The following is a 25,183-nucleotide window of genomic DNA, read 5'->3' as shown; positions in this document are numbered from 1 at the left end:
TTTCGGATTTGAACATAAGGGATCAGCAGCAGCCTCGCCTGTCCAGGGGACAGTCTACGGCATATCTACCGGTAACAATCCAGGATAGCAGTGGGAAATGGCACGGGAATAAGGGAATTTCCAGCAAAAAGGGGAAGGCTGACGGCTGTGGCTTGGAATAAGGGATTTTCCCACAAAAAAAGGGAGGGTTGACAGCTATGGCTGCTTGTGTAAAGCCTTTGAAATTTAACACACAGGTGGATATCAATGGAACTACAGCCTGAATAGCACTTTGAATACTTTTGTAGTGAAAGTGCCTCTGCCCCCAAATTTTAGTGCACTGAGTGAAGGGGTCCACCTTGTGCCTACCAATTGCTTCTCCCCCAGCCACAGGCCACTATATTAGCCAAGACCAGAGTTGCACTATGGCAGTTACCTGTAACAATATAGTAAAAAGAGATCCAGGTATATATATTTAAAGCACAAAACATCTAAGGGAAGAGCATATGTTGGAGAAAAACCATTGGTATGTTCCATTCCACAGATCATCCATTCTGAGATGATCATGTAAAGGAAAACTGATAGAAATAGCCCACTCCGTCAAATGGCAGAGTATTGTGCAGCTCTGTAACCTTTTCCATTCAGCTGCCATGTCATGCTTCAACTTCCACACTACAGGCCAGCACCGTCCTTGGCACAGAGATCCCCAGCTGCATCTGCCTTCATGCTTTCCCTGGAAAGAGGAGGGCCTGCTTGTGTAGATCAGCACCCCTGGTGCTCCAGCCAACTATAGCCTAGCCCAGTTTCCCCCTCATTTTCTAGCCACCTTATAACTGCTGCAAAGCCCATCACTGCTTGTATCTACAACTGTTCTGGGATGCTGCTTGATGCTTTTACAGTATTGGAGCATCTGGGCCTGCTTATCACACACATACACATCTATTAAATTGCCCGATTAAAAAAACCGCAGCAAATTCCTAAGCCTCCTCAGATGCTTGTTTTGTCTCCCTGTACCAATGCATGTTTCAACTGCTGGAACGTTGCAGAGAACCGTCAACCATTAGAAACTGGTGGTCAGCCATACATGCCAAGTTCCCCTCTGAAAAATAAGGGACCGGACCGGAAGTAGCATACCGGAAGTAGCGCTGCCGCCATTTTGGAACTGGGCGGAGCATGCTCAGAAGTGACTTTTGATGCTGCTGTGCCCAGTTCCAAAATGGCCGCCGCACCAGAAGTCGCGCTGCAGCCATTTTGGAACTGGGCAGAGCAGCATCAAAAGTCGCTTCTGAGCATGCTCCGCCCAGTTCCAAAATGGCCACCGCGCCAGAATAAACCGGGGAAAAACAAATCCGTTTTTTCGGCTGGGGGCAGCTGGAAAAACGGGGATTTCCCAGGGAATATGGGAGACTTGGCAGCTATGGGTCAGCTCATGTAGTAGGAGAGGCACCCATGTTTCTTCCCATCTCTAGGAGTTTAGTCTGGAAACAAGTTTGAGCAACTTCAATAAGAACACAAACCTAGCTGCGTTTCTCAACAACACAGGACCACAATGCACTTTTATTTACATTTATATAGCTTATTAGAAGCCATTTAAATAATAAAGCAAAAAAATCAGGCGCAACACCGTCAAAACAGCAGAACCAACCACTGGCAGAACAAGGTGTCTTCAGCGTTGGAGAGCCAGTTGTGAAAAAGCAATTCCTGAAGCGCGTCAAGAATTTTAAGTCAGCCTCTGGAAGGGATGGGAGCACAAGGCAGTCAAGGTCTCTGGTCAACAAGGCAGCAGAAAATCTCGCAACGTGTGCTGTGTTCTCCCCCCTCCCATCGTTCCAAGGAGAAGTGCCAGCAAGTGATGCTCCACAGGTCCGATAGGGCAAGACATTCCATACAGCATGGAAACAGTGTGAACCATCCAAAGACAGCATGAACTGCTATCCCAGGAGGGGAGCACTGCTGCTTGGCAAAACAAGGAAAGAACTCAGTGATGGCAACAGCTATAAAAGTAGGTGGTAGTGTTCTTTTGGCTCAGATCAACTCCTTTCTCCTCTGAAAGCAGAACATATACAAGGGTTAGGGCAAGTGGGGCAGATTTGTAGCAGCATAATATTTCATGGCTCTGTTGAGAGGATTTCTTTCTCCCAGGGAAAAGTCCTGCCCTGTCCAGATCAAGTTTGCATAGGGGGTAGGGACCAATGCCCAATAGACTCTCCCCCACTCCCAACCCAACCCTCCTATGTTATCAACAATTCTTACTAATGTGTATACAGTCCTTCATCCGAAGATCCTAGTGTGCATCACAACAGAAAAATACAAAATACATAATAAAAGCAAACCAATAACCTCCCTCCTCCCACAAACACACCTAAAAAGCCATGGACTGTTAACCAGCCAAATGCCTGGTTGAAGAGAAACATTTTCACCTTTTGTCTAAAGATATGCAATGAAGGTGCCAGGCATGCCTTCCTGGGGAGAACATTCCCCAGATGAAGCCACCACAGAAAATGCCCATTCTTGTGTTGCCACCCTCTGGACCTCTCATGGAGGAGGCATACGAATCAGGGCCTCAGATGATCACAGGGCCCAGGCTGGTTCATATGGGGAGAGTTTACAGACTACCACAACTCCCCCCTCCCTGACCCTCAAGTTTGTCCTGATGCCACACCAAGTACCCAGGTGGGCACAGACCAACTCCACCCTGCTCATCCAGCCAGGTCTCAGAGATAAAGACCAGAAGACCCTCTTCATCCACAACCAGATTATGGAGGAGGGAGGTCTTACTCAAGAGCAAATCTGGCATTCAGCAACAGCAGCAGCAAATCCAAGGGCTGGCTGATAGGACAACTGCAATTCCCCAGACGGAGGGAGGGGCTGGCACACTGCAGTGTCACTAACTGCCTGTGTGCCATATGCCCCTTACCCAGTCTGCCCCACCTTCCACACCATACCGCCCCCTACCCTGAACCATTGCAATTAGGTCTCCCCCTGCTTTCCTCAGTTTCTCTCTTCCCAGAGACAATAGAGTTTGTTTGGAAATAAAGTTCATGAGTCTCTGCTTTCACTTGTAAACAATCATGGGCATTCTTAGAACACTTTTTTTTCTTATTCAGCGTGTCCCCAAGTCCCACTTTCATGTCCAGGAAATATATTTGCACCAGAGGTTCTATGCATGTTCGGAAGAACATGTGAGCACACACACACAGTGGAAGTATCCTGTTCAGAAACTCACCTGTCATCTCCTGAAAGGCAGTAAGCTGCGCATAATCCTCAGCCACCTTCATGAAGAGCTCATCTGTAAACAAAACACAGCAACACAGGATTGGTGTCTCACCCACAGCTGACTTCAGTAGGAACACCTGAAATGACCTGAACTTGGGAGGCAGCAAATGGCCACTGGCTACAAAATTATGACTGAATGATAAAAGGGAACAAAACTCAGAAATAAGCATCCTGGGTATCCTTTGGTAAACACAGTGATACCTTGAGACCTACAGCCCCGCCCCACTTGCCCACTCTCATCAGGTTGCAGCCATATTCTTGAACCTAGTGGAATTTGAAATTGTGGTGCAGTTCCACCTGGCAGGAAAGCATGGGCAAGGTACTCAGCATCACCCTTAATTATCAGGAGCCACAGTGACGCTGTATGCAAACTGTCCCCAACCAAAAGGAGAACAACCAAAAATCATGTTTTTATTTCAGGTGTTACCAATTGTGGGGGGGAAAGAAACATTTGAAGATTGGAGAAGAAATTTGAGTAAATTTATTTGGTGGGGGGGAGGAGGCAAGAATTCAATATAGATTATTAACAGATGCAAAAGAAAGGGGAGGTTGGGGGGTCCCAGATCTCAAATTGTATTGTGTAGCTGCAGGATTTTGTTGGATCAAAGAGTGGATATTATTGGAAAATAGTGAGTTATTGGAATTGGAGGGATTCAGAAATGTAAAAGGATGGCATGCTTATTTATTATTGAAGAGGAAGGGTAATTATAATGAATTTACGGACCATACAATTTAAAAAATCGTTACTCCAAATTTGGGTAGATTATAAGGATTTAATAGAACTGAAGAGCCCATGGTGGGCATCACCAGTAGAAATGACAGCTTTGAATAGTAAAAGTTCAAATGGGAAATGGCCAACATATCAAGAATTAATAGTGAAGGAAAAGGATCAAATTAGATTAAAATCATACCAAGAAATAAAAAAATATTGCACAAGTTGGTTACAGTATTGCCAGATTCAGAGTGTATTTAAAAAACATAAAGAAGTAGGTTTCCCCAAATATAAATCCAAATTGCAAGAATTATTAGTTTATAATTATAATAAACCATTGGCAAAGCTATATAAATTTCTATTAGAATGGGAACTCAAAGATGAACAGACAAAGTGTACAATGATAAAGTGGGCCCAAGACATCGGCAGGCCAATATTAATGGTACAATGGGAGAAGTTATGGAAAATAAATAAGAGGTTCACGGCATGTACTAGAATAAGAGAAAATATTTTTAAAATGGTATATACAGTAGATGGTATCTGACGCCAGAAAAAATTGCAAAAATTTACACCACCAGTTCGGATAAGTGTTGGAGATGTCAAGATAAAATCGGGAATTTTTACCATTGTTGGTGGAAATGTATTAAAGTGGCTGAATTTTGGAACAAAATCTATGAAAAATTGAAAAAAAATGTTGAAGATTACTTTTGAGAAAAAACCAGAAGCTTTCCTGCTAAGTATGACCCCTGAAAATATCCTGAAGGATAGAGAGAATATTTTTTTGTATGCATGTGCGGCAGCTAGGATACTGTTAGCACAGAAGTGGAAAGGGGAACAGCTCCCAACAATCCAGGAATAGCAAGTTAAATTGGTAGAATTTATGAATTTGGCAAAATTAACGGCAGCAATTAGAAATATACCGAAGCAAAAAGTAAAGGCTGAGTGGAGATTTGGGGAAGAATTTTTTGAAAAAGAGAATATAAAACAGTTCTAGTGATATGTTTAGATTAAGTTATATAAGAGGAAATATAAATGTATATAGGTTTAAGATAGTAATGTTAAAAGAGGAATAGCAAGTTAAAGAGGCTATATAAATGGAAGCGATATATAAATGATTGGAAGTGAATTTTTAAATGAATTTCTTTTATGTATGTCCCCCCTCCCCATTTCTTCTTTTTTTCTGACCTTTTTTCCCTGTTGCTCTTTTTTTTTGGTTCCTTTTTTCCATGGTATGTAAGTTGTGTAATCTTCTTTGCTTTTAAAAATTTGAACAAAAAATATTTTAAACACAAAAGGAGAACAGCAGTCTTCTGACTCTGGGCATGACTGTCCAAAGGCATTAGTCACACTTAAACCCCATAAAGCCTTGCAATGCACCCTGGAAGCAATACTCACCCACATTCTGTCCGGTCTTACTGGAGGTTTCAAACAGCTCGGCTTTGATCTCTGAAATGACAGTATGTCAGACGGAAAGTTTTAGCACTTTTTCCCTGCAATGGGGACCGCCATTGTAGATGCACCAATGTGAAAGAGCTCCTGGTGCACTCTGATTCCCTTCCTCTCCTCCCAACAAGCGAAGAAGGAAAGCCTAACCATCCGCATAGTCCTGCACATCATGGAAGTCAATTCCTCGCCTTCTCCTGTCCTCGTCCAACAAATCACACTTGGTGCCACACAAATAGATCCTGCAGTTCTGCAGAGAAAGAGAACAAGGCAAGTACTTCCATAGAAGGTCAGCCTGGCAAGCAAGTATTGCCAAGAATCCGTGTAGCCAAACCAAAAGGACCCACCCTATTGTTTTGTGACTCTTGTTTGTTTGTTTTTAATTGTAAGTTTTGAAACGGTTTCATACTGTATTTCAAATGGTTGGAAGCTGCCCTGGGACCTTAGGGCGAAGGACAGGTAATAAATTAAAATATAGTAATAATTTGACATGCCCAAAACGCAATCCTAAGGTGCACACAATTAACAGAGCTCAGGGAATGGTTACACACAATGCTGTTGCACTGCTAAATCCACCTGGGAGACAGTCTGGAAGCTTCATACTTTTGACCTTCCCAAAAACATGAGATACAAGTCAAGCAACCATGTAACCAATTGACAATTGGCCAGACACCCTCCCTCCGTCCCCGAGGCACTGCCCTCCAGTATACATATTATAGGATGATGCTCCTCTGTAAGACCAACATTCCCTGTGGCTCTCCCAGTGAGGCAAATACTTCTTTTCTCCCTGCCTGGAAATGGAGATCTACTCACCTCCTCAAAGTTCTGCAGCTCGTTCACCCAGAATTTTGCTCTCTGGAAACTGCTGCTATCAGTAAGATCTGTGGAAGTGGGGAGGTGTCAAGACTAAATCCCACCCAAAAAGTTCAAAAAGCAGATCCACTGACCCCTGTATATATAGGCAGAGTAACTGAGGTACTGAAATGAACAGGTTGGCTAGGAAAGGATTGCTCTTTTTCCCTGAATGGCTCATAATAGAGCCACTGTTCAAGCATCTTGAGTTCTTTTGTGGCACATAACTGAAATGTGTATACAGTGGTGCCTCGCTTAACGAATGCCCTGCTTAACGAAATTTCCGCTTAACGAAAGGATTTTTCGAGCGGAGGTTGCCTCGCTAGACGAATTCGTTTTATGAAAAATTCATCTAGCGAATCACGGTTTCCCATAGGAATGCATTGAAATTCAATTAATGTGTTCCTATAGGCAAATAAATAAATAAATAAAAATTCAATGCATTCCTATGGGATTCGCTACAAATTAAACAAATTAAATTCATCTAGCGAGGCACCACTGTAATAAGATAAGGTAAAGGGTAAAGGGACCCCTGACCATTAGGTACAGTCGTAGATGACTGAGGTTGCGGCGCTCATCTCACTTTACTGGCCAAGGGAGCCAGTGTACAGCTTCTGGGTCATGTGGCCAGCATGACTAAGCCACTTCTGGTGAACCAGAGCAGCGCACCAAAACGCCGTTTACCTTCCCGCTGTAGCGGTTCCTACTTATCTACTTGCATTTTGACGTGCTTTTGAACTGCTAGGTTGGCAGGAGCTAGGACCGAGCAAAGGGAGCTCACCCCGTCGCGGGGATTCGAACCGCTGACCTTCTGATCGGCAAGCCCTAGGTTCTGTGGTTTAACCCACAGCACCACCCACGTCCCATAATGAGATAAACACACACACAAATCCCCTTCCAAGAAGAGTTAAAGGGAAGGCTAATGGGAACTGCCCAGCTTTCTTGACTTAGGCACCAGGGCTGGCACAATACATTCTTTTGCCTGAGGCAAAGGGCAAAATGGCACCCTCTTTTCATGTACAAAAGCTGACTGGACTGGTACCGTGTTTCTCACATTTTAAGACATGTCTTATATTTATTTTTCTTCCAAAAAAACATGCCACGGCTTATTTTCAGGGGATGTCTTATTTTTTTTTGTTAAGCTTTTTAATTTTTTACTGGTATTAAGCTTTCAGAGAGTTTTGCTGGGTTTGGCTCAGTGCGGCGCGCGCTGCTGTCTTTGCCAGGTCCCGCTCAGTCGGGACTCGGCACTGTGCTACACGGGAAAAGTGGAGAAGAGAGCAAAGGCTACAAAAGTTCGGCAATAACACGAACAGGGCTAACACCACCACCGGGAAGTCATCCAACATGCCTTGCTTGAGCCGGCAGCTACGGGAAGCTTTATTGTTTGGCCGGGAGGGGCGGGGAGAAGGAACTTGGGCTGGGCTTGCAAGCTGTTCCTCAGCTCTCACCTTCTAGAGCTTCCCGAGGACTCGGGAGCTGAAGGGTCCCGGGCGACCTGCACTGTGACAGGACCCTGGGGGAGGGCGGCCCGTTTCCCCTTTCCCACATTTCTTTGTTCCGGGGAGGGCGCTAGTGGAAGGGAAGGAGGGAGCCAGACGAGGAAAGAGGAACCAACCCTCCCCCCCCCGCCCCGGGCTTCTCCTGTCGGGTCTGCGACACAGGCACTGCCGGTGTTCGTGAAGGAGACCCGCTCCTGTTACACACAGGCGGAGGATAGCAAAGCGGGTAAAATATCCCACCACCACAACCCCCGCGCCGCAAAAAAAACCCAACCCGAATTTGCTCCCCGCCTTCCTAGACCAGGGCAGGGCCCAGTCAGCCGCTCCTCGACGCTCCAAATCCCTCAGCAAACGCAGAACCCAGTGAAGAGGCGAGCGGAAGGAGAAGCAGCCGCTCAGGCGCCGTTAACGGAGCCGCACCCAGCCTCCTCTCCTTCAGTCCCGGTGAGCGAGCCGAGACCGCCGCACCCGGGGCCTCGCACCCAGCGGCCGTAGATCCGGAACAACCTCCGCCCCCGCCCTCTCTGTGTCTCTCGCTCTCCCACCCTCCGCCCCACAGCACCGTCCCCTCAGCCTTCACCTTATACGAAAAGCTCGGCCACCGCGCTGACTCGCCCCTCCGCTACGTTCGGCTCCCTCTATTAATGGGGCCAAACACCCTCCCCGCTTTCACTTCCGCCTCAGCGCGCACCGCGCGGAGTCCCAACTGAGCGGGACCCGGGAGAGACAGCAGCGCTCGGTGAGGCGCGCGCTGCAGAAGCGCCATGCAGACCTGCTCCCACCACTAACAATACACCAGCATGTCTTATTTAGGGGGGATGCCTTATATTTTATTGCCTCCAGAAAATCGTGCCATGGCTTATTTTATAGGCACGTCTTAAAATGTGAGAAACACGGTAGTTGAATGTTGTCTCAACAGTGGCAAGAGGACAGTGTCATTCTAGCTTAGAGCACACAAGACAGGCCATTTGGCACACACAGCTCTGCCCTCCAACATCTCACTGCGTCTCTCTTACCACCACCACCACCCAACAACTGCCTGAGGCTCCTGTCTCACTTCACCTAACTGTAGAGCCAGTCCTGTTGAGCAGCCATAGTTTGACAGCCTTGGTCTGCCAAACCACAGCATAGTATGACTGGGTAGAGACGTTTCCCCTCCTATTAAGGTAATACCCATGCACTTTTGTGTTTAGGCAAAGAAACACCAGGAAACCTCCAATGATAAGGAATCTCCCATGGCCAACACAAATCATGCAATTTATCCCAGACTAGTGGTAGACTAAAGATTTCAGCAACTCTGCTGCCATCATAATAGCTATTGGGGAGGAGATAAACCTACACATGCAGCTTTCACAGAGCTGTCCTCTTAAAGACAGGAGCACTATAGAGGCAGCTCCTTGCCTGCCTTCTGGGCTTTACAGGGCAGTCTTAAATTGGCACCATGGAGAGGGAAAAGGGGGATGGACACAGATGAAGACAGGAATTGGTGTCTGAATGGGGCAAGGTAAGTGTTGCCCCTGACAGAAGTGGCAGGCTGCCATGTGGGCTCTATTTGAGGGCATAAAATGTATTTGGCAGGTGCTAGCTCTTTTCACAAACACAAGCACAATGATACAACCCCTAAACGCATGAGAATCTCTCACTGCTGCTAGTTCTGAGGCAGAGCAAACTGTCCTCTATTGTGGAAGTGAAACTGCTAATAGACACAGCTGAGGAAATAGTAAAAGAGGCAGTAAAGCAGCGGCTAAGTGACCACATCCCAAGGAACTGGTATTTCCATGGTGTTCTTAACTGGACACCTGCACATCTGCAGAGGAACCAACCCTGTGCATCGAGAGGGCAGTCTGTCACCGTAAGAAAGTGATGGCAATGGAGAGATCAAGGGAACCTCAACTAACATACTGATGGAAGGAGGGTCTGAGTATGTAGCAAGCAATAATCCCCAAACAACATCCCAATTATACTCTCTCTGTATTCGTTTGATACTATCCCCAAATATTTGCATACAAATCTCCTTCAAAACAATGGATTGGCTAGCGTAGCCCTTTCCAAGTTTGTAAAAATGTTCTCCTAGCATTGGTAGTCCAGAACTACATGGGTACCTGAGTTGGCATGCAAGTGAATTCTTACCATAACATACTATGGCAGCTTTTGCCCCACGGTAGTATATCCGGCTCATGGCCTCATAACGCTCTGAGCCAGCTGTATCCTAGGAAAGGGAGAAACAGTAAGATTTTGTATCCAGCAGCTTAGAATCCTAGTGGAATTCAACATAGCACTAAGGAGCAAGTCTGCCTGTCTGTCAAATGATTTCACTTCCCTGTACAGTAGTACCTCGGTTTTCGAACATCTCCATTAACAAGCATTTCAGTTTTCGAGCACCGTAAACCCAGAAGAAAATACTTCAGTTTTCAAACACGCCTCGGAAGTAGAACATGCCACACGGCTTCTGCTGAGTGCCGGATCCTGAGGCCTGGCTGTTGGCTATTGAGTTTTTGGTTTTCAAAAGTTTCAGAACTCAAACAGTCTTCTGGAACGGATTATGTTTGAATACTGAGGTACCACTGTATATTGTTCTGGGGATTCACCCAACCCTCCAGAGCAGCTTTAGGGGATACACATGAGAACGGGGAAAGCCCAACCGAACTAGCGGAAGGCCTTGCGCTGGCGTCTGCTAACAGAACTGGACAGTGAAGCCTGGCATATAGCCCTTTTTCAATGCAACGCAAAACAGGTGAAGGATCAAAGTGAAGGAACGAAAAGAAATACTGTCAGTGTTGTGGAGTAAATAGAACATTTGCTGGGCAGCTCAAAAGAAATAAAAGAAAAAATACATTGATTCAGCTGCAAGTGCAAAACAATTAAATAGCAGCATTAAACACAGAGAAAACCTGTGTACAACAATAAACACCAGACATTAAGAGCCGGGATTTGAAGACCACAAATTGTTTCAAAGGCCCAACTAAATAGAGAGGTGCCAGAAAGGTGCCAAGCAAGCATCTCTGGGGAGGCCGTTCTACAGTTGGGGTGCCACCACCGAGAAAGCTCTAAAGTTCCCAAACGGTGCTCCACAAACCTAACTCCACCTGAGTCTGCAGCATGTCTGTGAACAACAGGAGCAGTGGCAGAAGGAAACGACTTGAAAGGAGTGAAGACCAGAAGCCAGAAACATATTGTCTTTTATTGCATTACCATTTGTATTACAATTGGAATTGATGTATTACGAAAATCACGCCGCATCTAGCATAGTGCATTACAACAGGAAGAAAAATAGTTAAGTAGTCCACCAAGACCCTTAGCAATTTTCAAGTTGTCCATGGAGGTAACGTTTGGGAACCCCTGTTCTAGAAGCCTCCTCACACTTGGTCCCCCCTCCCCTGTACAACCAAAGCATGCCCCATTAGTTCTCTGGTACTTTATGTTTGCCACACACAGTCAGTGTCATTTCCATCTTAAGACTTACCCAGATTCCCAAGGTTACGGTCCGACCTCCCACTGGCATCACTTTGGCTACAAACGCAGCACCTATTGTCTAAAATAAGAAGAATATATATGAATGCAGCTGCACCACCTCACCAGCTCTTTGAAAGTAGCCACTAGTGGCAAACAGGTATTTCTTCCAGACGGCCAAACCAGGAAGTTTTTACAAATGGGAAAAGAATTGCTGCCCCCCCCCCAGCCCCATTCCTTTTAGGCTGTCAGAGCATCACAAACAAATGACTAACACAGGTACATACTGACAGCAAGCTAGTAAATATTTCTGTAGATCAGTAACATCAGTGAATCTCTTTGCAAGGATACCTTTAACAGATAGCAGATATTAGCAGTTTCTTTCTTTTCCCTAGCCAACATGGCCCTTTCTGATATGGCACGTAGTCTTATGGGCTTCCTTAGTTTCACTTTCTTTTAGGCTTCAAAGTTCCTTTGTGGTTACAAACCGCTCACCAAATGTCCATTTCACTGATTCACTGATAAAGATTTCAGAAGTGGAGGGGTGGGAGCAGAAGAGGACTACAGATTGCTCAACCCAGTTGCCACTTGAAAGGCTCTCCACATCTGCCCCCCCCCCCAAGAATACACTCACGTTCTGGTAAGGTCCCACAAGGAAGCGGTTGTGAACATATCGCTCCACCAAGCTGGTCTTCCCCACGTACTCTTTGCCCAGCATCACAACTTTGGCATCCACACGCTGCCCACTCATCCTCTTGCCCTAGCAGCCGTGTGTTCCTCTCCAGGTGGTCCAGAGGGATCCCCAAGGCCCCCACCTGAGTGAGTCGGCTGGCACGGCCTACGAGAGATACAGCTCAGGTGGAGAGGCTCACCTGCAGTAAGCAGAGGAGGAAGTACAGCAAGTGATTCAGGAGCAGCACCTCCCCGTTCCCACGTCACCCCAAGAGCTAAGAGGGCTCCAGTAGGCATAAGCCAGAAGGCCTGGCACTACCCAGAATGCAGGTGTGCCCTGCATCCTCCACAGCAGTTGCATGAAACTACTGGCACGCAGTAGCAGCACTTCAAAAAACGCGGAGAGGGAGGCAAAAAAGGGCAATACTATTCACAAGGACAACAAGAAACGTATTTCTCCAGCACTACCCATTTCTGCGGCAGCTGTCCACCGGGGTGCTGCCCTTCGCTCTAAGGGGCTGGACTAGATGATCCTCAGGGTCCCCTGCGACTCTACCATTCCACGATTCTACGCTGCTCTGTCTCCAGGGGAGGGGCGCATGGGCTTCCCTTGGCCTCCACGAACTCCACCCATGTGGGCACACAGGGGCTTAAGGACTGGCACCACCAGGTCTGGCAGGACCCTGGATCCGATGACGCGGCAAGGGTGATCCTAACAAGAGGCTCCCCGGACTCCGGAGGCTCCGGGACAGCGCTCAGCGCCAAGCCACGGTTGCCAGGGAGGCTAATCCAGGGCCGGGCTGGGGAGGGAGATAGCAGCGGCACTCACCCCGGTCTCATGGCGGTGGAGCCAGTCGCCGCTGGCGGAAGCGGGAGGGAGTCGGGACGCGGCGGCGGGGAAACGAGCCGCCGACAGACCAGTTCCCAGCCAGCGCTGTTGCTGCTGCGGAGCAGCCCGGGGAAGGGGGCGGGGCTTCGCGGCGGGGCCGGAAGCGTGCGGCCTCGGCGGGGCGGGGCTTGCGTCCCTGAGCGCGCGAGGAGGGAGGAAGAAGGAGATCGCGGAGCGGAGGAGGCGGAAGCGCCTGGGCTGCTCCTCGCGGAAGTCGCTGCTGCTGCCCTGCCCTCGCATGGCGGCCGCTGGGCGCCGCTGGCCGCGATCTTCGGGACTGGCCGTGACGCCGGAGAGAGGCATCCGCGAGGGAGAGCCCCGGGAGGCGTAAGGTGGGCCAGGCCGCCGCTTCCCGTCGCGTTTCCTCTCCGTCTTCTGCTGGATCGGTGACCGCGGAGCTGATGGGGAAATACTTCCTGACCCTGAGCGTCCTCAAGGGGCCTTGGGACCAAGTCTTCGCCGCCTTCTGGCAGCGCTATCCGAACCCCTACAGGTGAGCGCGGGCCATGGGGTCTCCTTTCTCTCTCCCCCCCCCAGTCCTTTCACTGGAGGAAGTGAAAAGGGCTGGGGGAGCCACAGTGTTTTCCTCGTGGGGGATGCCGGGCGACAGCCTGACAGAGCGATGCTTTCTCCCTCCCGTGATCCCTGCTCCCGTGATTGGCTCCGGAGCAAGCACCATACATTTCGGGTGGTCCCGCACTCGGGGCAGAACCGGCATTCATAGTCCGAGCCTGTTCACGTACGTACAGGCTGCTCTGTTCGCTGGTGCTTGCCGCTAGGGGAGCATGCGTCGGGCTGCTCGCAGCCCCGACTTGCTGGCCTCAACCTGGCGACCTGTGCTGCCCCCAGCGGCGGTCTCAAGACGGGGTAATGCAGTGGGGAAAAGTCTGGCGGAAGACGTACGTGCTGATGAAGCAGTTGCCTTTCTTCTCTGCTTTGGCCAAGGCCGCTGCATGAACCTTTCACCTAGTGCGCCGGGAGAAGCTTTGTGGCCATCTGGGTGTAATCTTTGATAGCCTCTTCTTTGAGGCTAAGCCGTCGGAGCTTGCTGTTTACCGATCATTTGGATTTGGGGAGGTGGGGCAGGACAGGGATTTCTATAAACAGGAGTAAATAAGATAAAAAAGATTTGCTAGATCAGGCATAGGCAACCTTGGCTCTTCAGATGTTTTGGAACTACAACTCCCATGATCAGTTGTGTGGTCAGGGATCATGGGAGTTGTAGTTCCAAAACATCTGGAGAGCCGAGTTTGAGGAAGCCTGCTCTTAACATTGCTGTAAAAGTGCACATGCACAGATTTGCGTTTTTATTAGGGATCAGTTGATTAAAGCCAACTACTAGTTTCTGGTGGTGATTGACTCCCCTGTCAATCACCTGACATCACTGGGACCTCAGGTAATCCTTTTTTCCTTTGCAGAGTGACTTGAACTCAAGCTGAGCTACAAAGGAAAATCCCAGCCAAATCTAAGCAGGCTTGAAGTCAGCACTGATTAGCTGAGTGGCACTGTCATTAAGCCTCAATTTTGGCCAGGGTCAGCTACACTTGGGAGCTCTGCAGCTCCCTAAGCCACATGTTAACATCGTACATGCCAACTAGTGGGAGTGGCTTGGGAAAAACAGCCAAACTGAAGCCTAAGTGGGACAGAGGGAAGCAGTCGAGCTAGGAATGGCATTCTCCTTTGCTGAGTGACTGGATAGGAGGCAATGTACTCTTGTCACATGATTATACATATAGGAAAGCTTACAACAGCCTTCCCCCAATCTGGTGCCCTCTGGGACTACCAACTCATATCTGCCCCAACCAACATACACAACAGCCAGAGATGATCAGAGTTGTACTCCAAAAAAACAACTAGAGGGCACCAATTGAGGAAGCACAGCTTAAAATGAACTTGTCAGATGCTCCTCTCTCCTCCCCAGCAAACATGTCCTGACAGAAGACATTTTACACCGAGAGGTGACAGAAGACCAGAAGCTGCTTTCCAGGCGGCTCCTCACCAAGACCAACAGGATGCCTCGCTGGGCAGAGCGCTTCTTTCCATCCAATGTTTCCCACTCTGTCTACATCCTCGAAGATTCCATTGTGGACCCACAGAACCGAACCATGACCACATTCACCTGGAACATTAATCACGCGCGTCTTATGGTGAGCAGGCTTTGAGCAGGGCTAGCGCTGCAGCATAAACTCCCTGCTGTGTTTCGTCCTATGGGGGGGGGGGAGTTGATGGTCATTTTGTTGTGCTATCTTTTGTGCCTTGCAGGTGGTGGAGGAGCGGTGTGTTTACAGAGAGAACCCTGAAAACAGTAGCTGGACAGAAGTCCAGCGGGAAGCTTGGGTTTCCTCCACTCTGTTTGGTGTCTCGCGTGCTGTCCAGGTGAGTGGGTCAGTGACCCGTGGCTCTTGATATGCTTCAGCTGCAAAGAGGCAGTGTTAGAAGAGCTCAACATGACGGGTACCTTTGGATAGTTTTGTAACTGGAAACTAGAGCTGGGCGATATCAGCTTTTCAACATTGTGATGTATCACCAGCCAAACATCAGTTTGGTGATATACTGCAATGTTGAAAAAACAAGATGCATTGGCCTCTGCCCGCGAGACACCAGGTGAAACTGCCCCAGCTCTCGCCTCGGGCGCAATGGGGCTCCTTTGACTGCTTGCTTACGGGGAGGAAATCAGGAGTGGTGCAGTTTCATCAGTGATATACTGAGTTAAACTGACATCACGGTCTGCTCCTCATACTGCTCCTGGCCGATATATTAATATATCACCCAGTAGTATATATGACCTAGTAGACCCAGGTCTACTAGGAACATAGCTGATGGGTCAGACCAGGCATCCCCAAACTGCGACCCTCCAGATGTTTTGGCCTACAACTCCCATGATCCCTAGCTAACAGGACCAGTGGTCAGGGATGATGGGAATTGTAGTCCAAAACATCTGGAGGGCCAAAGTTTGGGGATGCCTGGGCCAGACTGATTCCTCTGAGTTCAGATAGTGTAAATGAGTGGACTCCGGGGTGGGTGGGGGTGGCATTCATTATTCTTTTCTCTGCTCACTCCCCCTGTATTCTTGTTTTAGGAGTTTGGCTTGGCCAGGTTCAAAAGCAATGTGACCAAAAGTACCAAAGGATTTGAGTACGTGCTGGCCAAAATGCAAGGTGAGTACTGCGGTGGTAATAAAGGAAAGTGTTTGAGAATATGCCACTAGTGAACAGTGGGATGGAGTTCCTAAGCATCCAGCATTGTTAGCACATTCAGGTTCTAAAAAGCACACAGCTCCCTTTCACCAGTGCCAAAATTTTCCCCCTTTAGTTAACTGCACCCATGGAAGCACGTAAATTTTGTTGGGAGAGCAGCAAATTTGCTGCATCAACCTGACCTTGGGCTAACACCGAATAGGGTAGAGCTTGTTCCATTTTCTGCAGGAAGTTCCAAGAGAATTTTGGGTTGCTAATTTCACCAGCCCTGCTCCAGAGTAGTTTCTAAACCAGAGAGTGGGGTGAAGACAGAAAATACAGTTTTAGAATGTCTGGAGCTACCTTTTGGGGCAGGGGCAGGTGTCTTCTGTGCTTGTTCTAGGTAAACCTGTAGAGTTCAGTGGCAATATGGACTATTGAGAAAACAGGAGAGTTGTTAAGAGCCATGACAAACAGCTGGGAGATACATAAAACTCCAGTTTGTTGTTCAGAAACTGAGATGGTAGAACCGATAAGTACGGAGCTGGTAGTAAGTTTCCCTTTGGCTCCGTTTCTCTTTTTCCAACTGGTGTTTCTTGTGAACATGAGGGCTAGATAAAATAACACTTCCTTAACTATGTGGAAGGAGAAGCCCACTGACTGTAGAATGATACCTAAACAAATAGCAGCAGCAAACTAGAATGCTTACACTGAATTTTTGTTCAGACCTTCAGGCAGTTCAGTGGACATACTTAAGAGCTTTTGGCTTTATTACAGGTGAAGCACCATCCAAAACCTTGGTGGAAACTGCAAAGGAGGCAACCGAGAAGGCCAAGGAGACTGCCTTGGCAGCAACTGAGAAAGCAAAGGACTTGGCTAGCAAGGCAGCTACTAAAAAGAAGCAGCAATATGTTTGAAAAACAACAATAGTTTTCCTGCTGTGGGGAATAGAATGCAACAAAATAATACTGGAAGGCTTACCTGTCTGTAACTAAGCTTCTCTTCCCTTGGGAAGCATGTCTCTGGCTTTTGTGTTTTTTTAAATTGCAACTATACAAATCTGACAATCATCTTCTTTCTAAAAGGTGTAATTATCATTAAAAGAATAGACTTCAAGTTAATCCAGTGCCAGGGCCTGTTTCTCAGGTGGGCACCAATTTTCAAAGCTGTGACTAAGCCAATAGAAGTCTTCCTGTTTACATTTACCTTCTATGCAACTTGGAGGTCTTTGTATATTAAGATGCAGGTGTGGGCGTGGGTGGCTGCTGGTTAGCAAGTATGCTATAAACAGCCTCACCCATGTTTTGCATTCTTAGGAGAAAACCAGATGAATAGGATACAAGAAATTAAAAACCTTTACTAGAATACTGCTGAGTACATAAGCGGATGGGTCACAAAACGGAAGCAATGTTTGTTCCAGGGAAAATCAGGATGCTTCAATTGGGTGGAATGTGCCATGGAATGAGAGCCCACTAGGCATTGTCCTAGCTGTTCCCAGCTCCCCTTGGTGCAACCCATTCCGTGTTGAGAACTTAGAGATAAGAGCAACCCAGTTTTGCTAGCTTGTTCATCCTGCAGTCCTGGAACTAAGTGCATCTCTGCTATAAAGTTGGAATGATTCAGTATGTCATGGTCTACTGTTGCCCTTGTTGAAGCTTGCTTCTAGTCCTTAACAGGCCAACTCTACCTCCTCTTTCTGACTAGGAGATGAGACACACAAGCTTTCACAGCGGGTGGGGCACACAGAACCATATAGCTACCCCATGCATAGTGTAAGCTGCCTGGTACACATTAAGTGCTGTGGGGATCTCACCCTTCTTTCAGCCCTGCCCGATTATTGAGTAATCCAAGTCTTTTATCAAAGTCTCTAGAAAATATTCCGGCTTGGTCTAGCAGGAAGGTAGAGGTACGACGTGGGTAGCACTGTCCTTTGCGCCATGCAGAGTCTTGTTCAGAGCCAAATTCAATTCATGAAATCCTGGCTTTGCTGCTGGAAATCCATCTGGGTGAGAGCTGCCCTTATAACTAGGCTTCTGTCCATCATAACCAAAAGTTGCTGGCACTGGAATAACTGTGTTCCTGCCCAGTGCTGAAGGCAGCCACAACATCCTCTTCAACGCTGCTGAATGCCAGACCTTCCACGTCCACCTCTGCATCTTCTGTAGCAGAAAAAAAAATACATCAGAGTTCTTTACCCATGCAGGATTTAGTATCTTTTAGACACTCCAGAAGGCAAGGGATACACCTCCAGATGCTGCTGAACAGCAACCCCCGTCATCCTTGGTCATACTTGCAGAGGGCTGATAGGAGTTACAGTCTGGCAACATTTGGAGCTGTCACAGGTTCCCCACCCCTGCCTTCCACATCCTGGTGCTCTCCATGTTTTGGACTATAGCTCCCATCAACCTGAGCCAGCACAATTCTGCTGGCTGAGAATGATGGTGCTTACAGTCCAAAACGTATGGAAGGCACCGGGGTTGAGGAAGGCTGTAGTAGGAAATGTCCAACACACCCTGCTCTTACAGTTATGCCTTCAATAGAACTCATCCAGCCATGGGGACCGCAGCACAAGCCATCGGATTGTACGGCAACACCCACCTGAATCGGAGCGTTCGGAGGAGAACCGAGAAGAGTCCAGGCTATCTGTTCGCAGCCTCTCCACACTGGAATGAGCCAGCAACTCTTCCAGCCGCTGGTGCAGGTTCTGCTGCTCACAGCGTAGCCTCTCCTTCAGTTGCTGTGCTCTCTGCTCCTGCTCTTCCAGCTTCTGGAAGGGGAAAAGGGGTCAAGGACAATATCCAATAACTATAGCAGATGCTTCGGCTCCTTCCAGGTTCACCAGCTTTTGTGAGTTTTTGGGAAGCAACATTGCACTTCCATCACAGCTGTCCAGGAGGACTTTGATGTCTGGCTTATAAATTCCCCGGAAACATTTGGGTGGCCACAGCTGCTGGAAAGATGAGAGATCACAGGGGTATGATCCAGCAGGGGCAAATGAAGCACCCAACGTGAATTAGTTCATATGTGGTAGAGTAAAAAGGTACACCCCTTAGCAACGCAACACACTGCTAAAACAAGAGGTTTAATAGTCACACTCATGTGATCCCCTCCCCCCCCCTCTGGAGGTTGGAAGCTGTTTGGTCCATTTTCAGCCCTACTCAGTAAGTCTGCAGGATCCTGCTCATACACCTTCTGTCTCGTGTGTTCCAAGTTTAAAGTACAAGGCTGGCAAGGCAACATTGAAACACAGCCAGTAAGCAGGGAACTGTGTCGCTTACCTTAATATGCAGCCTGGCTCTGTGCAAAAGACTAAGGGTTGTATAACGAGAGCACTCCGTGTTCATGGGGACCTGTTGCTTTAGCTGATCCAAACAATGACGCAGCTGAGCCCTCCTGCCAGAGAAAAAGAGATCACAATGTGGGTTCGATTCATGAGATGGCACGGGAGCTCACCATGTCTCTGGGTAAGGCCTTGAGGCAACTTCCAGGCCCTTGCAAAATTGGAAAATGTGTGTCTAAGTCACCTCTAGGGACCCAGGTGGCGCTGTGGGTTAAACCACAGAGTCTAGGGCTTGCTGATCAGAAGGTTGGCGGTTTGAATCCCTGCAACGGGGTGAGCTCCCGTTGCTCGGTCCCAGCTCCTGCCCACCTAGCAGTTCGAAAGCACGTCAAAGTGCAAGTAGATAAATAGGGACCGCTCCGGCGGGAAGGTAAACGGTGTTTCTGTGCGCTGCTCTGATTCGCCAGAAGCAGCTTTGTCATGCTGGCCACATGACCCGGAAGCTGTCTGCGGACAAGTGCCGGCTCCCTCGGCCTATAGAGCGAGATGAGCGCCGCAACCCCAGAGTCGGACACGACTGGACCTGATGGTCAGGGGCCCCTTTACCTTTACCTTTAAGTCTCCTCTAGCTAGAGAGCTATAGTCATCCACGTAGGCCAGGTCTCAGATTTAATTGTAATTAATTAACTTTATGTACAGAGGTGGAAACGGAACCAGATCTCGTCATCTGCCTGCAACTCTTACATGCCTGTCTTCCTGAATCCAAGCAAGCTGATATGGGTAGATGTATACAAATTGGGATGGTTATAATAAGTAGCTTGAGCAGAATTACAGACACCCAGATCCAACCAACATGGCTTTCTTCCCATCTCTCATTGTATAGGAATCCTGGTAGAGTGATCCGTGGCTACTGCATGCAGGATCTTAACAGTTGGAAAGCCCTACCATAAGAACACAGAACTAAAAACTGGCCCAAATGAGTTGTGCCAGAAGATCCGTAACACGGTCTTCGTCTATTTATCAGAGGTCTCTTTCTCTCTGTGTGTATATATATAAGATCGAAGTGATTTGTGTGTGGAGGTGGTTAACTCCTTCAGACGTCTTTTAACTTATTTAAAAAACCACAGGAGTTCCAATCATGGCCTTCCTGACATCTCATGTATTGAGTTTTATGGTCTAAGTTGAACATCTTGTGATCCTCTATCCCAATGGAAATCACATGTGAGCATTTAATTAAGCCAGGAACTAAAAAAAAAGGCATTTTGGCAAGATATGATATACTGTACAGGGATTGACAATTATGCAACATTAATCAGGAGTGACAATTTTATCACTTGGCACCTTCATCGCAGGAGGTGCCAGGATCTCAATGCTTGGGGAGCCAAGACACTTTATTTACTTAGCTGCGGTAAGTACATGTTAAATTTATCACCATTTGATTGGAAAGTATGTATAGTCCTCCAAATATTTCACACACTTCTTCCCTTACATCTCCCTCCATGGACATTCTCCTATGTGCATCTCCATTTAAAAATCAAATCATATTGAAAACTAGTGGTCAACAGCATGCTAACTCCTTATACAAAAATCTGGTGCACATCTCCTAAGTTTGGCAAGGTAGAAGCGGCCTGGGGCAGCCGTCTTACTTACTCAGCTGTAAAATGCTTTTGCTACTTCATGAATTCCATCTCTCTACTTAGACAGGAAGTGCTCTTATAAAGAGGAGCTGGTATGTTCAGTTCTGTCAACTCCCGCTTCCTACTGAACATGAGAAATGAGAAACCACCCCTCTTCTCCCCGCAACCCCAGCCCTTCCTATATGAAAATTTACCTGTGCTTCTCCAGCTCATTGTGCACAGTTCTGAAACGAAAGAAGAATAGGAAATAAGGTTAATGGATCACATTTAGATTTACAGAAAAATGATAGTTGGTTTTGTTCACATTGTCCACTGAGGCAGAAAGTTCTCATTCAACCCGTTAAACCCTACCTTGCCCAAAGCTCAATGTCTACTATCCACATTGTGAATATGCAGGACAGGAGAGGAAGAAGAACCATTTCATTCCCTAAAGTAGTTTATGGAGAAGCCCAGTAACTGGCACTGGACTTGACCAGTCAAGGTCCTCTTTGCTACGTCATTAGAAATCCCCACATCCAAGGACCCAGGAAACATGTAATACTGTAAATAGCACAAATCCCGAAGTCTGGGGTGGCAGGGACAAGCTTGAGGTAATGTAAAACTAAATGCCTATTTGAGAAGAGTCAGATTTCACAGAGAAAATGACAAGTGCAACAGCACACTGCAAGGAGGTAGCATGGGTGGGTGTAACTATTTATGCAGTAAGAAAGCCAAGGGGTGGTACGCAGCTCAGGGAAGAAGCATGTGGTTTGTATGCAGAAGGTTCCAGTTTCAATCCTTAACATCTCCAGGTAGGGCCACAAAAGACCACTGCCAGTCAGTATAGACCAGGTCAGGCAATGTTGTGCTCTGAAAATGTTGTTGGATGGCAACATAGCTGCATGGCTAATTTGCAGGGATGATGGGAGATGCAGTGCAACATCACATTGGCTACACCTGGCATATAGACAGCAATAGGTGGACCAATGCTCTGACTCAGGATAAGGCTGTTTCCTATGTTCTCATGCTTGTGGGTGAGTGACAGTGGGACAACTGGTTTCAAAGAACCAGATGTCAGGAATAGTCATAACTGCTAATCTCTATGCTAGGAATGCAGCTCCTCGGAGCTTGCACAATGTCACAGGAAATATGCAACCATCAATTAAAGCATTTTGTTTCCTGCAATTAGGACTTCTGTCTCCTATTGGACAGTAACACAGTAGAGTACAGCATATGAACCTCGGGGTCCATGTATTGAAATGTGAGCCTTACCCCAGAGGAAAATGTAAAAGCAAAACGAAACACCTAGTCCAATTCCTGAGCAAGGTAAAACCAATGAAGGAGGAGGTTTTGATTTTCTTAAACCACAAAGCCAAAAACTGATGTCCAGGAGAGAGAAACAACTCCACTGGTGGCTATGGCTTGTATCCAACTAATTTAATTCAGAGCAGACCCACTGAAATTCATGGATCAGAACGAGTCAAACCCATTAATTTTAGCAGGTCTACTGTCCATACAACTAATGCTGCATTCAAACCTGGTTGCCTCATGTCATATACAAGCATTTTGTTTCTGGTGGCGAGCCCATCACTTTGAAGAAGCGCTTTGCCAGCCTTGCTGAGATTTCACAGCCACATCTTCTTTATCCAGCCCCCCCCCCCCAGCTATATAGACTTCTGTTTTCAGTAAGTCCATCATCAGATGTCCCACTGCAATACCAATACCAATTCCAATGGCAATAGTAGAACAAAACCCGGGGTCTTCTTACCTGAGGTTTTGCAGGGCATTCCGAGGCTTGGACCTCTTCCGGGGCTGCAACGAGTCTTTCCCGGAGTAAGGAGACAGCGAAGCGTAGCCATGTTCGGCTTCTGCGAGACAAAATCCGAGGCTCGGAACGATTTCGCCTCCGCACCATTTAATAACCCCCAGCCCACTTCTTTTCTAAGGAAACAACCCACCACCCCATTCCTCCGTCCCACTCACGCGGAGGACAGCCACTCCTGCCTGTCTCCGATCGAGGCAGCCACAGTATGGCCCTCATATAGCCAAACCACCGCCCCCGCCCCTGAGATAGGCAGGTGGTACCTCTCTCCCTGCGCTCCAGGTACTCCGCCGCTTGCAGCAGCACCTGAATGTTGCTAGCCACGAGCTCCATGACAACAGACTCGGACCGAGTGAAGACTTTGTTGCACTGTAACCGACCCACTGCCTTCGGGAGCCAACCCGACTCCGCCCCTTCGAACGCTCCGAGGTTCTAACCCCGCCCCTTCGAACCCTGGCGGCAGCTGCGGCAGGCCTCGGAACCGGGTCCAGTTTTGGCGCGGGCCGAAAGCTTCGCTCCAGGAGCCGAGAGCTGCTTTTCGAACTGCCCGGAACTCCCAACACCCGTGACCCTCTGAAGCTCCGCGAGCCCACCCAGCTGACTTGTTTTGAATCTCATCCTTCGGCGGACGTGGCCTGGGAAACTAGCGCTCTCATTGGCTGAAAGGCTTGACCAGGCGTGGCTACGTCGATGCAGTTTCAAAACAAATTCGGGCGGGAAAAGGACGGGGCTTCAAATTTGAATTGGAGGCGGGGCCATCGCTCTCCAGCGGGAGTACAGTATTTTGACGTGAGGGATTTTTAAAAATAAGGTTTCTAGGAGCACGTCAGGCTTCGAACACCTCAGAATTCAGAGTAGTTCCATCGTTCGTAGGTACTGTCGACAACAGACTAGAACTCCTCGCTTCATGTGTCGCTCAGTAGTAGAGCAGGTGCTTTGCATGCAGAAGGTCTCAGGTGCAATCTCCAGGCAAGACTAGCAAAGACCCCTTGTCTGACCCATTGCAGAGAGTAGCTGTCAGTCAGTGGGCAACACTGAGGCAGATGGCCCATCCAGTGCCCTACCTTGGGGAAGCTTCCTATGTATATGTATGCATGGGAAAGGTGCAAGAGAGAATTTAGGGCAGGCATCCCCAAACTGCGGCCCTCCAGATGTTTTGGCCTACAACTCCCATGATCCCTAGCTAACTGGACCAGTGGTCGGGGAAGATGGGAATTGTAGTCCAAAACATCTGGAGGGCCGAAGTTTGGGGATGCCTCATTTAGGGCCTCCTCTTGTCACCACAACTCATGTGGTTGGTGAGAGTAAGAAGAGTGCTCTGTGAAAGAAGTAACCTGGGCTCACTATTATAGTGCAACAAGATAATTCCTCAAAGGGAAAGCAAAGTTTGTCAGTCACATACTGCTATTTAATACAATAGTTTACATCAACAAGCATAATTTAAAGTGTGTGTGTGTGTGTTTAACATGCATACCCTGACTGTTTTCCAGTCACATAAGATACCCATTTTCTTTATGGAGTTGGGCATGTGAATGTATACTCTTCACCACATCCATACTGTTATAATTAACAGACACAGTGGGGTTGATTCACGGGTAGCTGCAGGGGAACATTGCAGTAATGGAAAAGCAGAATTGGAAACACAATTATATCCTCTGCTATTTTGCAGAGTAAAACAGGAGGCCTGTAATGTAACCCTATTGGTGCCGGCCGCAAGTAATCCCTGCCAAGTTCAAAAGGGCTTATTCCTAGGCAGGTGTGTACAGAACTGTAGGCCTACCATATACTGTACCTTAAATTATGCCAAGACCTAATCCCCTGCTGCCCTCACCCTAACTGATGGAAGCTGTTGTCTGCCCTGCTCCTACACTAGCTCCTAAAGCAAATGTGAGAGGAAGCTGACAATTGTATTATAATGAAAATTCATAATAAATCTTACAAGTGGAGCTTACTATGCTTCTTTTAGAATAGTCACCACTCCAAATTCAGCTGGGGAAATGGTCATATGAGTGACAGAGGAAAGTTCTGCACTGGCATCTTAGTTTATCCTGACAACCAAGACAGTGAGAGTGAAGGGGGTCAGTGTCTCTTTAAAGGTAAACTAGAAAAACTTAAGCTCTTTTAAAATATGTTTAACACTTATACAATAAACGTCCTGGTGTGGGAGCTGCTGGCTTCTGTTCCTAGATGTACAAATCGCCCTCCACCCATATACGTACATGGCTACTTTTCAGACCTCCCTCCTCCCCCTGCCATTAATCAGAATTTTTAAATTCCTTCTTGCACTCATTCAGGGCCTATCATTGGTACCAGCTAAAAGCACTGCAGTGGGTTTCTGGGATGAAAATCAAGGTGTTTGGTAGAGGCGGAATTACAACCAAAGTGTTGGCAGCATTAACTGTTGAAGGTGGATACCCATGTGCAAGGCTGAAAGAACAAATGAATCCCTGTACACACTTTCAATGTAACCCACCATTCCATTTATATCAAAGAGGTTATCTGTTGCTGGAAGGC

The 25,183-nt window shown here is 47.7% G+C and overlaps 3 protein-coding genes across 4 annotated transcripts; 1 reads left to right on the top strand and 2 right to left on the bottom strand.

Annotated features, from left to right (window-relative positions):
- Positions 1 to 1,313: 1,313 nt before the first annotated feature.
- Positions 1,314 to 12,849, bottom strand: RAB24 (RAB24, member RAS oncogene family). Of its 2 annotated transcripts, XR_004691980.2 has the most exons (10): positions 12,716 to 12,849; positions 11,849 to 12,086; positions 11,228 to 11,296; positions 9,895 to 9,973; positions 6,224 to 6,291; positions 5,561 to 5,660; positions 5,363 to 5,413; positions 5,153 to 5,222; positions 3,206 to 3,268; positions 1,957 to 2,025 (listed from the first exon to the last, which is right to left on the bottom strand). XR_004691980.2 is itself a non-coding variant. In XM_035105847.2 (9 exons), the coding sequence occupies exons 2-9, from the start codon at positions 11,963 to 11,965 to the stop codon at positions 1,958 to 1,960; spliced, it is 615 nt and encodes a 204-aa protein (XP_034961738.1). In that variant the 5' UTR covers positions 11,966 to 12,086; positions 12,716 to 12,849; the 3' UTR covers positions 1,314 to 1,957. The 2 variants fall into 2 exon arrangements, 1 of the variants encoding a protein (XP_034961738.1); XM_035105847.2 differs by lacking the exon at positions 5,153 to 5,222 and having other exon boundaries at positions 1,314 to 2,025.
- A 77-nt stretch (positions 12,850 to 12,926) lies between these two features.
- On the top strand, positions 12,927 to 17,072 carry PRELID1 (PRELI domain containing 1). The gene is made up of 5 exons (XM_035105848.2): positions 12,927 to 13,268; positions 14,697 to 14,922; positions 15,038 to 15,151; positions 15,855 to 15,933; positions 16,729 to 17,072. The coding sequence occupies exons 1-5, from the start codon at positions 13,177 to 13,179 to the stop codon at positions 16,866 to 16,868; spliced, it is 651 nt and encodes a 216-aa protein (XP_034961739.1). The 5' UTR covers positions 12,927 to 13,176; the 3' UTR covers positions 16,869 to 17,072.
- Positions 17,073 to 17,311: 239 nt separating this feature from the next.
- On the bottom strand, positions 17,312 to 24,617 carry MXD3 (MAX dimerization protein 3). Its single transcript, XM_035105849.2, has 6 exons — positions 22,933 to 24,617; positions 22,616 to 22,715; positions 21,063 to 21,092; positions 19,230 to 19,344; positions 18,550 to 18,718; positions 17,312 to 18,110 (listed from the first exon to the last, which is right to left on the bottom strand). The coding sequence occupies exons 1-6, from the start codon at positions 23,000 to 23,002 to the stop codon at positions 17,992 to 17,994; spliced, it is 603 nt and encodes a 200-aa protein (XP_034961740.1). The 5' UTR covers positions 23,003 to 24,617; the 3' UTR covers positions 17,312 to 17,991.
- Between the last annotated feature and the right edge of the window lie 566 nt (positions 24,618 to 25,183).

This window comes from Zootoca vivipara, chromosome 2 (genome assembly GCF_963506605.1).
Source record: "Zootoca vivipara chromosome 2, rZooViv1.1, whole genome shotgun sequence".
Lineage (NCBI taxonomy): Eukaryota > Metazoa > Chordata > Lepidosauria > Squamata > Lacertidae > Zootoca > Zootoca vivipara.
This window is presented reverse-complemented; position numbering and strand designations above follow the sequence as displayed.

What these genes read in the sequence shown, in the direction of transcription:
- MXD3 (XM_035105849.2), bottom strand. Translation starts at nt 23,002, where the DNA reads ATGGAGCTCGTGGCTAGCAACATTCAGGTGCTGCTGCAAGCGGCGGAG. An exon ending in CCTGGAGCGCAGGGAGAGAG is followed by an intron (nt 22,716 to 22,932) that starts GTACCACCTGCC and finishes TTTGTCTCGCAG; the next exon opens with AAGCCGAACATGGCTACGCT. An exon ending in GAGCCAGGCTGCATATTAAG is followed by an intron (nt 18,719 to 19,229) that starts GTAAGCGACACA and finishes TTCCCCTTCCAG; the next exon opens with AAGCTGGAAGAGCAGGAGCA.
- PRELID1 (XM_035105848.2), top strand. Translation starts at nt 13,177, where the DNA reads ATGGGGAAATACTTCCTGACCCTGAGCGTCCTCAAGGGGCCTTGGGAC. An exon ending in CGCTATCCGAACCCCTACAG is followed by an intron (nt 13,269 to 14,696) that starts GTGAGCGCGGGC and finishes TCTCCTCCCCAG; the next exon opens with CAAACATGTCCTGACAGAAG. An exon ending in TTAATCACGCGCGTCTTATG is followed by an intron (nt 14,923 to 15,037) that starts GTGAGCAGGCTT and finishes TGTGCCTTGCAG; the next exon opens with GTGGTGGAGGAGCGGTGTGT.
- RAB24 (XM_035105847.2), bottom strand. Translation starts at nt 11,965, where the DNA reads ATGAGTGGGCAGCGTGTGGATGCCAAAGTTGTGATGCTGGGCAAAGAG. An exon ending in TTGTGGGACCTTACCAGAAC is followed by an intron (nt 11,297 to 11,848) that starts GTGAGTGTATTC and finishes TTCTTATTTTAG; the next exon opens with ACAATAGGTGCTGCGTTTGT. An exon ending in AGCTGCCATAGTATGTTATG is followed by an intron (nt 6,292 to 9,894) that starts GTAAGAATTCAC and finishes CCACTTCCACAG; the next exon opens with ATCTTACTGATAGCAGCAGT.